This window comes from Hylaeus volcanicus, chromosome 3 (genome assembly GCF_026283585.1).
Source record: "Hylaeus volcanicus isolate JK05 chromosome 3, UHH_iyHylVolc1.0_haploid, whole genome shotgun sequence".
Taxonomy (NCBI): Eukaryota; Metazoa; Arthropoda; class Insecta; order Hymenoptera; family Colletidae; genus Hylaeus; species Hylaeus volcanicus.
In genome coordinates, this window is record NC_071978.1 from 23,083,525 (window position 1) to 23,096,533 (window position 13,009).

General features: G+C 38.6%; 1 protein-coding gene across 5 annotated transcripts in view; it reads right to left on the minus strand.

Annotated features, from left to right (window-relative positions):
• The window catches only part of LOC128873761 (synapse-associated protein 1), a 115,173-nt gene extending 102,932 nt beyond the window's left edge, over positions 1-12,241 (minus strand). The window contains exons 1-4 of one of the 5 annotated variants that reach the window (XM_054117585.1): positions 11,904-12,241; positions 4,222-4,428; positions 1,306-1,356; positions 666-751 (exon numbers count right to left, since the gene is read on the minus strand). In XM_054117585.1, the coding sequence (XP_053973560.1) occupies positions 666-751; positions 1,306-1,356; positions 4,222-4,428; positions 11,904-12,043 (484 nt within the window). In that variant the 5' untranslated portion in view covers positions 12,044-12,241. Of the gene's footprint in view, positions 1-665; positions 779-1,305; positions 1,357-4,221; positions 4,429-11,903 lie in introns of all 5 variants that reach the window. The other 4 variants (XM_054117589.1, XM_054117586.1, XM_054117587.1 and 1 more) reach the window with 4 other exon arrangements.
• Between the last annotated feature and the right edge of the window lie 768 nt (positions 12,242-13,009).

Consider the following 13,009-nt stretch of genomic DNA (forward strand, 5'->3'; position numbering starts at 1 on the left):
CAATGGAAGGAAAAGGCGAAGGAACGAGCCGGACTGTTCAAGAATGTTTAACTTTCCATAACGTCATATTTTCACCGAGTGCGACTGGACCATATTTTCGAACGAAATCGTGCGATCTCTTTGTACATTAATTCTCCAGGGTGTACAATGTGTTCTAAGGTTTTACAGAGCGAGGCAAGGGAATGATTTGGAGGGATTCGAAATTTTTCAATTATTAGGAGACAAAGTTTCTAGGCAAGCTTTATGTATCGTAAAATTTAAATCTACGAGTGGAATAGTCGTATCATGGAATTCAATATTTTAGAGTCTTCTTTAGCAAGTTCTTTAGCTCTAGAAATTTTTCAATTATTAGAAAACGAATTTTCTAGACATGCTCTATACAGTATTTAAATCTACAAGTGACATAGTTGTATGCATCATGGATTGTCGCATTTTGGAATCTTTTTGACCAGGTTCTTTAGGTCTCCCTATGAATATACATATTTTATATTTTAAACGCGTGGAGAAACTCGGACGAAACATATAAAACAGTGCTATTGCACTTGAAGAGAAAGGGACGTAATAGAAAGTCTAACATTCTTTTACTCCTTCTTTTCTATCTCAAATACCACGTTACCACTGGTACTCTCAACTGTTAACCTTAGTAACAAAATTTAAAAACTCACCAGCGCCGAACGGCTGCGGCCCATTTTTGTCATCAGTTGGAGAACCTTCCAGGCTTCCAGGTCCGCTGTCTGCGCCTCCAGTAGCACTGGAAGAAGGCAATGGTGGAGGACTACTTTACTACGCAATTTGTACTGTCCCATGTACACAGAGAATCGCCTACACAAGCAACCTTATAGGTTAACAAAGTATACAATATTTGAAAAGCATCGACAAGCCGTATAAGTATAATCAGTAAAAAATGTTACCATACATATCCGTTGCTCTTACGACAAAATTGATATCGCAAGAGTAGGTGCACTGTATGGTACGAATGAGAGTGAAGAAGAGGTGCACGGTGTGCGTGAATAGAAGTAGGATGCGTCGTCGTTGTATACCTAAGTATGAATCTTTGCAACACAACTAAGTATAGCAACTGCGATACGATATACACTGGCGCGTGTATGTGTCGTATGAATGAGAATTTTGCTAGTGCCTAACTTCTATGTTCTTGCTCAACTGAACGTGTTCTACTGTGGCTTAGTATGCTCTGCTATAAAGAATAACATGCGCTCTTAAGATTAGTAATTTCTTCTATCGATTTCAGCTAAGTTTTCTATTGCTAGAGGTGATCGTGTTTGTATATGATTAGAAGATACGTGCTAGTCTCTGTTTTCCCTGCTGTGTACTGTCCTAGGATTCCTGGAAATCAGCCTGGAACGATTGACAGTTGAAACGACTGAAAATCTGGTCTAGACAGATGCTCAAGACTCTCAATTTATTACGCTTCTTTCGGGGTAACAAGGTACATAATAAAGTGAGGTCCTCGAGAACGAAAAAGTTTCATTAAAGCATGCGTTGGAACCACTTTGAATGTTATCAGAGATGGAACATGTATATTTTTTTTTTTAATCTTCTGTTGCATGAATTTTCATTTCATCGTTCGAAGAAATTACTTGGTATTTCTTGGTTGTTTGTACGAATGAATCGATACTTTGAGGATAGATCGAGCTATCAGAAATTCACGAAAGATTAAATATGCAACGCAACAGAGGGTTAAGATATTTATTGTTTGGGATGGCCACTATTTCCAACATTTATCGTGAAATTAATATCGAGGTAAAAAGAAAAATTAATCAGCGACACCGACACGTTATGCAACATCGACTTCTGCGATATCTCAAACGGAGCAAACTGACACTAAACGGTGAATAATAAATAAAGTTCAGGTCGAAGGACAAACTGCAATATCTAGACAGTTCGAGAGGGGAACGTTAACGTATTATGCCCGAGATCGTCTAACGTCCGTCGCGAAAAAGATTTCAATTATTCTCGAAGAGAATGCTCTAGCGTTCACGGGCGAAATAATTTTGAGATGTACTTTCTCGAAATAGAATGTTTCGTTCTCGATAGTTCGCTCGTTGCGAATATTTGTCTTTGGCCAATATCTCCTTTGGTGGGAATAAGCCGATAAAAGGTATTGCCGTGGCCTGATTCTAGCGTTGACAGATTTCGAGAAGAAATGACTTTGAAATAGAATTTTCGCTACCCTCGTGTTTCACCCTTGAAACTATTTATCTTTTGTTAATAGCCTTTTTGCGACATCAAGCCTCTAGGAGATATTACAGTGGCCTGATTCTACCCAACTACCCCCATTGACGCTAATTCGTTCGGCGTTCCCTGTATGCATCGATGGCTGCGTCAATTAGCCAACCCGCCTGCTAAGTAATGCATCTTTTATCATTTTTATCGGCTAACTATCGAGCCCTTCGTTTAAACTCTTTCTTTGGACAAAATATGCAAAGGCGTTGGGGAATATTTAAGACAACTTCTGACACCTCTATGTCGACGTTTCCAACAATACTTTCTATAAAAAAAAATATAACAGATACAATAAGAAAAAGACAAGACTGTATGGTTCATTTATACCAATCTCTATCACAATTTACTCTAATTTTGAATTCAGATGCACTGTAGCGTGGACTGAAATTTAGGTCGAAAGGTCGAAAATAAACGGTGTCGAAATCGTCCAGGATATTCCGAAACCTTCGTGCTTTACACTGAATCTACGTCGAATTGAAAAATCAATAAATATGTGCGTGCCATACAATTTCGTTTATGTTATAAAAAGTGAAATTCCTGCCTGCGATCCGAGAGTAACTAGTGAAATTGAAAACGCGGAATATTTCCACGAGCCATAGGCGCGTTAATGCCGACTAAATATTTAACGCGGGATATTTACATTTCTGTCGAAATTTTGCAGCAGAATTTCGCGCGTCGTGCATCAGTTTCCCCCGTGTACATCGAATTTTTTAAAAGTATACATATAGGAGCGATAGGGGTCGAATAAAATGGGATGAAAAATGACGTCGGCCGGGCAAGTGGTGGCCACGTGGGGTTAAGCAGTTTCGACATAAAAAACCATATACTTGGTGGAAGGAATACGGTGACGTACTCGAGGTACCCTAATAGTGGTAGGTGAGACGATACATCCTCGAGAGGCGAACCATTAAATATGAATTACAGAACCATTACATCTCCAAGCTCGGAACTCGTATTTCGATACTAGGCGATCAAAGTGCAAACACTTTGACATTTTTTAAATGTTTAAGAATTACTCTTGCAAATTTCTTTGCGAGTAAAACCGTGGTGGTACAATTCTTCGAACGTTGATTTGCGCGCGCAGGCGCGATCAACACATGCAAATGTGAAAGAAAAAGATTTCTAAAAAAAAAAAAAAAATATATCGTAAACGATGACTTACACCACAACGGTTTTCATCCCTTCACGTATAACTACAGTGGGAACGAATAGGATGAAAGTTTTCACCTGGCACTGGTAGTACCGTGGCATTTAAAAAAGCTCCCGGCTGCGTTCGTATTAATGCTCCATAAAAAAGAGCCGCTATATCGATCCGGGTTTTTTCATTCCAACGATGGACGATTCGTATCCGTGTAAATATTCGAACTGTTTACTTTCAATATCAAACTGTGCCCGAAGATAAAACTTTTTCCCACTGCATCATGGTGGCGCCAGGGTTAACGAACCGTTGTTAAAATAAATATGGAGAATTCGTTCCTAGTACCTCGGATTTCATTATTCCAAATATTCATAGACAAATTAAACAAATCGACCGTTATTCATTTTGCGTGTCGAGCATTTTTATTTGGAGTCACGTTCAGGACTCCCAGATGTTACTGAGATTAGTAAATTAATATTTCGAGCAAGAAACTATGACCGAAAATAGACACAATTTATATTTGAGATTTTTAGCTCGTTTATGTTCAAGTTTATTACATTGAAAAGCTATGGAAACGTACGTCGTCTGTATCAAATTGAACGAGTATAAATATTGAGCTATGAAAAACCCTATTCTTGAAAAATATAGACATCTACGCATGTACCATTTGTAGGTCCCGAAAATGACTCTGAAACAAAATCAAAACATAAAATAGATAATGTCTCGATTAAGACTCCCAAACATTCGAGGGTGGTATCGTCTTCGCCCTCTAATCTTTTCCACCAACCACGTTATTTCTTCCAGCGAGTATACGCTCACATCGAAAAGTATCTTTTTACCTGCTGGCGTCATCATCTTTAGCCTGTTCCGCGGTAGCCTGAGAGTTTGGTGCTACCTGGGTCTCGTTCATTCCTCCCGGTGCTTGAACTTCGCCTTCGCCACCGTGAGCACGGCTCAATCCCGGTATTCCACCGCTAAACCAACCCGTCATCTGAGTCTTCACGCCAGCCAGCATTTCCAGCTTGCTGCTGCCGCCTTTGGTTGGGCTGTTGAACACAGAAAACATGTTTTCAATCTACGTGGACGCGGCACGTTAATTAATTGACGCGGGTAACGACGATAAAAATGCGTTTCTAATGCTCGTGCGAGAGGAAGGGGAGGAAAAAAGGTTGCGCGATAATAGCCTACAAAGAACTCTACGCTTGCAGGGAACGCAGGGTGATTTGAAAAAATATGTTTTGCTTTCGAGCGTGCACCGTTTACAGCGAAAAAGAAACGGCACGTTACGAGGGGTTCTTGCTTTCGGTGCTGAAGGAATGAGTGAAGAAATTTATTCTGGATGGCGTGGTCGAGAAACAAGAATATTAATGCGGTGTGTACTGTGGATAGTGTTTTAATTAAAGGACATCTAGGACAAATTTATTTGCTGATATCAAATTTTGTAGAATTTATTATTATGGAATGCATGAATTGATTATTTTGTTCTTGTTTCTCGAGGTAGTCGTTAATGAAATTACTTCTTTCTAATACTAGGGACAATTCGTTTTTGTATCGGACTACTGAAACAACTAATTTAATTTACAATTGAAGGCTAGCTAAAGTGCACTGTAACATTTTTGTGATACTTTTTATATTATAATAAAAACGAACATTTGGAACATTCCTAGGCACTAGCTACTAAATCTGCTATTCTCCTATGTTACTATGAATTTTTAACAAAAGAGTATGTTTGCAAAAGCTTGCAATATACTCTGCCATCATGCTCTGAAAAATATCATGTACTATCTGCGTCCACTATCATATTCTCAACTATATTGCCGGAAAATATGTACTTCTGCTACTTGTATACAGTTGCAACTGGTGCTGGTATTCTATTTATAGAACGTGCTTAAACTTAAAAAAGTAGAAATTACGTAACAGAGAAAAACATACTTTATCTATTGGACATACTGTTTGTGAATACCACGTAAATAGAGAAGGATTAATTTAGGAACGACATAATTTCATAGTTGATTGGTCAAACAAATTGCGTACGTAGTAACGATATTACTAGATTGATTTGAATTATACATGTTACCGAACGAAACCATGAATGGTACTTTCAGGTTCCTCGATTCGCGTTAATAGGAATCGTCATGACCCAATTATAAACTAATAAACTTAATGCACTTCGAATAGACCTCGCTCTATTTTATATTTCCGCAGAACGAAAATACCACAAAGTGCGTCCACCTCTCGAGGTTAATAGCATTAACTCAAAGAATAATTAAGTAATCGAAATGAAAGTACGATTCGCTATTTCTCAACGAATGAAAACTCGTTTAGCGTCTCGGTTGTGTTCTTAACTCTGTTTACAACCGAAACACATTCAAGTTTTAATTCATAAAAGGAACATTTCCCTTGTAAAATATGAAACACTAATCAAGGTGACGATAAGACATAATATAATATTCAATTTAAACAAAGCTCGCGATGAATTAAATAAATATTATCACGAAGCGTCATTGTTCGAATACCCACGAGGGGTAAACGTACGTTTCAACCCTCCATTGTTTGTTCCCGGTTCGTTGCTCCACCCCAGATAAAAACTTGTTTTCAACGATGGTTATTGAACCGGATACGATGTTTAATTTCAATAAAGATCGCGATGAATTAAATAAATATTATCACGAAGCGTCATTGTTCGAATACCCACGAGGGGTAAACGTACGTTTCAACCCTCCATTGTTTGTTCCCGGTTCGTTGCTCCTCGCCAGATAAAAACTTGTTTTCAACGATGGCTATTGAACCGGGTACGATGTTTAATTTCAATAAAGATCAATTTTGTACAAATAAAATATTATTGCGTTCGAACACCCGCGCAGGATACCCTGTACGTTTCAACCCTACCCGGTGTTTGTTCCGTTTCATTGCTCCCTATCGCTAAAGTCGAGAGAAAATAGGCCATAGGGGATTCTCCGGTAGTGATCCGATTTCCGCCTATTCCCTATAAATATGTTACGAACGAAAACAGGTCAACGTAACCGTGCGGTGCGCCAACGAAACATTGTCGCAAACTATAACTCATTTAAGAGTAGCACGGCTTTGTAAATGGCATTACCGGGGTCATAACCGTGCCCCATTAAACGTGAACCCCCAACCCCCGCCGGCTCGTGCCGCGAAAAATTCGTCGAGCTTGCAACACTTGCTTTTGTTTCTTCGTAGCTTGCGAAACCGAGGTCGCCGAGAAATGAGCCTATACGGATGCGGCGATAATAGGTAACAATAATACCTCGATAATAACGGGTATCTGGTACGCACCGAACGCGGACAATCATTTTGCATTATACACCACGCGATTACGTTGTGCACGCAACGCCGTTTGTCAATAACTTGCTCCGAGCGGGATCAACAAACGGCTATGGGCGCTAATCCCTGTAGCTCGTTAAATACTCAAAAATACAGTGCGCGTTCCCTAAACCGCTCCCCGTGGGAGCGGACGAACGAATGCTAAGCCGAAAATACGCAAACTGTGACGAATCTTTGGCCTTAGAGCCAATATTCATTACTATTTTTGCCTTTTGAATTGCGGGTTGATACGGATAACATTTTGAACTCGCAAATGTTACGATGGAAGTTACTAAATTGTACTGGTATTGTAATATTTATAGGTTCTATAGATGGCTCCAAAGCAAGGGGTTAAAACGCAAGAAAGAGTAATAAATATTATTAGGTCGTCCCATAAGTTCGTGCTGATGATCGAAATTGTATCGAAATTTAGTAAAAAAAACCGCAGAAATTTTCTAGTAACGGTATAATGACTATGTGAGAGAAGTGAGAAACTATTGCGAAATGAGACAGATTGTCTTTTCTTGTGACACTTGAGAGTATGTTTCACATATTAATTTGAGAAATAGAAGTATAAATGGCACGAACTTTTAGGACGACCTAATATACTAGGTAGGACCCATGGTTTCATCCGTGTGGAATACTATTCTTCATATTTATATCTCAAATGATTATATAACGTCTATTACAAATTTAGTATAGGTACATCTGTATCTTTATGTATAAAATAACTGAGATAAATTTTGTCCAGATTGAAGCTTCTATGCATCTAAGAAAGGTGATTGAAAATCTGTCACTGGTAATAGAGCTCAACGAATCAATACAAGTTTGACTAGTGTGAACGAAAATAGACGATGAAAGATCTCTAAATAACGAGCTACATTTTTCATTGGAAATATATGGCAAACGAAGGAACGATGAAATTGAACTACATTTACCTACTCGTAAGAACGGAACTCCTCGTTTAAATTCTTTGCCCTCTCTGCGTTCCAGTTAATTTTATTTTGCGATTAAATCTGTAGAATGTACTCATTCGTACGATTCAATGTTGGATCAATTGTTTTGCTCTTTCTTTGGAAAATGCAACCGATTAAATCGAGTAAAGGGGAAGTCCGTGCGCGAAATTTCTGCGAATACGAGAGGTGTTGGGAAGCAGCGAGTTTTCATTACTATTATACGAAACTTAACAGTTTGGCGCGAGGGCAGCTCGCTGTGGTATCGATTGCGACCTATATAAAAGATTACTACCCACCCCGTTCCTGGGAATATCGGTTCCAACTGTTTTCGGCATTCTTTTCGTACGCTGCACGAGTCCCTCGGCAGCGACCATGTCGCCGTTCGATCCCTAAGTCGTTCTACTTTTTCTTTTCTACTCTAGAACCTCCACTATCCGAACTAACAAGAAGACATTCGTTCAACCCCATTCCTGTCCTCGACACGATCCACATTCTTAATACGCAACAATTTCGAACAATCTATTTTACCGTAGTTATACATACATATTTTACTGTACGTTTCCTTTGAACATCATTCATCGAGCTGTAAGACTAACTCCAATCATTTTTATATTCCATAAGAACGCACTCTAACTCGACAAAGATCATACAATTCAAAAAAACTTAAAATTGCATGTATTGGATTGTCCGGAAGGTTCGTGGCAATTTTTAAGAAACATTTAAAGACACGTTTGAATTTTGATATATATTTATTGAATTATACATGTATCATTCTGTTCCACAATTTTTCCACCTTTTAAGGGGATGTACGCATGTTATTTGTTTTCAACCATTCCGATATATTCAGATCTGTACCGCCTATTAAAAATCGGCATGGACTTTCCAGACAACCCAATACGATAAAAATTGTAGACGAACGATGAACAACTACCAAGTACAAAGAAACCTATTTCTACGGTGCAAAGTAATTTCGATAGTGCTGTTAAAAATGTTCGATAAAACACGTGCGATCTCTCGATATTTTTGCGTACCGCAAATAGGAAGCTAAACCTGTAAATGCAAATTGACTTGCGAAGAGTTAATTTGGTCCTACAGGTCCCAATTATGTGCCAGAACAATCGCGTAACGAAGGTTCGCGTAATTGGATTGAAAATTAGAATTTCCATCAGGCACACCTGGTCCGTGGATATCGCGAAAAAATGTTTCGCGAGCAAATACCACCCTGGACGGAAATCGACGTTCACTCGATTCTCGATGCGTGCTGAAATGTTTATCCCGGAGATCCACGGAATGAAATCAACCCGAGCAATTGACCCCGAAGAATACTGAATTATGCACGACCTTTGGCGTGTTCGCGGGGCTGTTTCAACAACGAGGCAGGGGGTAATACAGTCTTTCCTTCTTCCCCTCCGGGTTTCCAACTCTACGTTCGCCCTTTGTAACAGATGAGGCGAGCGCGAATTAAAAGCCAGCTCGATAACATACATATCTGGCACGAAAGGCAGACGCCACTGGACCAGTGTCGCTGCAGCCTCCGTGCGAATCAGAATACTCCAATGAACCCGAATAAAGGGAATTAAATTAACGGGGCGAAGCCGCAACTCTTTAAAATGCTCCGACCTCTCGCGCAGTGGCGGATCCAGATTTATCGGGGCACCCGAAGCTAATTACTCCGAAGAGTACTCTCTTTTATTTATTTTCATTGTGAAATTACTTTACTCGTCGTGCTAAAAGCGGAAACATGACGTTCGTGGATAATTGGAAGATGATTTCGTAGGCCTGAGCTGGCTATTAATTATTTTACGAATGGAGTCTGTTTCGTAACTACCTTCAGACATTTATAAATTTATTTATAGTGCAAAACCAGAGGTACTAATTCGATAATTGAAACGTCCTATTCGAGGCATTTAATTTATTAATTATTCTTGGAGATGTGTTTTAAAAAGACATACGATTTATCACGAAATAGTCAGTAATTTTGTTCAAGAAAATAAAAGTGTCTGACTATTTCGTGATAAATCGTATGTCTTTTTAAAACACATCTCCAAGAATAATTAATAAATTAAATGCCTCGAATAGGACGTTTCAATTATCGAATTAGTACCTCTGGTTTTGCACTATAAATAAATTTATAAATATCTATATATAATATAATATAATATATAATATAAAAATAAATAAATAAAGAAAATAATAGACACTTTTATTTTCTTGAACAAAATTACTAAGATCTCATTTTTCTCGAATTAGAAATCAAAGACTAATGTTTTTTCTTGACTAGACTCTATTACTTGATTTTATTACTCATCTATTTTTCGAATCTTTGCCTCTACCCTGTCCAGAAACTAACCATTTAATAAAATATTTAACGAAAGACGGATGTTATCAGTATGAACAACAAGAAAATAAAAGTGTACGATCTTATTTTTCTCGAATTAGAAATCAAAGACTAATGTTTTTCTTGGCTAGAGTATATTACTTGATTTTATTACTCATCTATTTTTCGAATCTTTGCCTCTACCCTGTCCAGAAACTAACCATTTAATAAAATATTTGATGAAAGACGGATGTTATCAGTATGAACACATATTTGTCCTATTAATTTTCTCCTTGATACATGATTGATCGAGAAGCTTTGTGCCGAAATTGCATCTCCACGCTGGTTTTATTACGCATTTTATACGACGAACCTTTGAATAAAATCGACTTAATTATATTTAACAAAAGCCTTGGACCATTTTTATGTTACCTAAAAGGACACGCTTTGTAACATTTTTCGCATCGAATTAAATTTGTTTTCAAAGTATAGTTTTCATGCTGCGTTGATTGCTAAAAATTTTTTAATTTCGAGTAATTTTGTTTCGTGGTACATCCCCTTTAAAATGAAAATGAGTTTTACAGATGCAATTAAACTCTATCGCCTTTAATTGATAGTAAACAATTGGTCTCCTAACGAAAGCAAGTTGAAATAAACGTTTCATTTCAGTTTCAATATTCGAAATTAAAAACTCGAGGTAGCATTGGAAAGGGAAGAAAATTTTTGTCCGTGCTTCTGTTTCGATAATTTGGTTCGATACAGCAAATAAATATTCGTTGAATTACCCATAATCTTCGATAGACGTAGCAACTCGAAGATTTGAAAATTGAGCCGATTTTACGCAGATCAAAAAATTGACACTGTGAACCACGGACACGAAAATCGACGATTTTGCGTCGACGAGAACGACCGTAATGGCGACAAAGTCATTTGCCGTCAACAAAAGGATAAGCCGTGCTGAATATCGTGTACTGCAGAAGCTACCGAAGCGGATTCTATTTATCGTAATTAGAACCTCGATTCCTACGATTCCTTTCCAATACTCGCGGTACGTGACGTAACATTCAGGGTATGGCCCTGTAAATGTCGTATTTCGTACACAAAGTTAACTGATATCATGTATAAACTGATTCGCGTTCGCCGTCTTCGAGGAGAAAACACGAATCGCCTATTACGAAAAAAAATTAAACGCGAAAACGGAAATGCGGACGAATACATCGCACCTATAGATTACATGATGTAACATCCCAGGAAGTTGGAGTTCAACTATTAATTTTAAAACGATACATTCGAGATACATTGAGAGTACGTGTATCCTGAAATATTAATAGTCTCGACAAATCGTTAACCCTTCCGAATGCGCCCACTGTCGATACACGTATCAGACAGAACCATTTTGACAGTTCCAGACAATCCTTGCAGACTGCATCGATCACTACCAATCGCGTAAGAACAGCGAAAGAAGATTCTATGTAACAACTGTTTCGAGTCTACGTTAACCTCATTCGGAGTCACTGGGACATTGTAACATTGTCGCATGAGTAGTACTTTACGTAAGTAGCGGGCCAGTTATCGATCTAATCTCAAAAATGCAGAGACGATTGTACCAAAAGTTTCAACGCGACGCACGTATGCGCAAAAAGATCGAGCAACCGTGCATCGATTGACCATGAACCGTGAATCTCCGGTTGAAACACCCGCTCCCGTTTGACAGGCGAGAAACATCACCATTGAAACGCAATACGTGCATACATACGTTCGATGGTTACGTGCAAGCGAAAAAGAGAGTGCCAGTATCGTGGACAAGAATATCCCGGAATAGGAAAAGTTGAAACCTTTCGTTTTAAAAAGCTTGCGTCAAACGAGTTAGGGTGTTCGATGTTCTATTAAGATCCGTATAGGTTAACACTGTGGTACTCACCTATCTTTCCTTTCCCCATCGACTTCTCCCTCGACTCCCTCGGGCGATGTAACTTTTTTCTCCGCCGGCATTTCCGTGGTACCGTCCTCGGCCTTCTTGCCCATCCACGTCGACATCTGATTCGTAAGTCCGGTGAACATTTTCAACGATGCGTCAAAAGCTTCGACACTCGAATGTGCGTGGTAGACTATGTCTCGGTCTTCCTCTTCCGATCTTCTACGGCAGCAGGAACGTTACTGATACCCTTACGGGATCGGAATGACGGCAAAGCCAGTTCGTTTTTGATAACCGCGCAACCATGAACTGCGCGGTTGCTACGTTCGATGGCGCGTGTCGTGCTGCGCCGTGACAACGCCTACTAAACCAGACGCCAGAGGGCTACTAGCGCGATCGTTCTTCGTCTCGAGCCATTTTTACTGATGTCCCTGCAGCTGTTCGACCAATCAGAAGGCAAGCTTTATGGAAACGTAACAACATAATTCGTGGAAGGATTAGATTATTCTGTTGCAATGTGCAGTATTGGACGTAATAAAATAGATTATACAAATATTTGGTGCACCCAGAACCTGAGTTAATTTTTGTATTAGTATAGGCTTATAAGCTGTGTGGCAAGTGCGATTGCAACCAAGCGGACGAAGACATCGACCATGTAATATTTGATTGCGGCTTGTACAATCAAGAGAGAAGCTTAATATGGGAGAAACTGGAAAAGGAAATAGAATTAGTAGGAAAATCGGCGATAGAGCTAATAAAACTCAATAAAATCAAAATCATGAAGACCATAGTTAAGTTTTTCAAGTCTATTAATAAAAGAATAGAGTAATAAGAAAAATGCCAAAATAGCACTTGAAACTAAATAACCGGGATTTATGTGCAGGGTATTAATAGGTCATGGAGAAGTTCCAAAGTAGGAAGAAACGAATGGTACAAAGTTAAACGTTATTAGTTAGATTTAGATACGTAAGCAAAGAGAGATACTATAGAGATAATCAAAAGGCTGTTAAAAAAAAAAAGTACGTTAGGAAACTAACAATAAATTAAGATACTTTTATTTTATTTTATTGTATTCATATTGTATTTTTGTTAAATATTTATATTTTTGTATA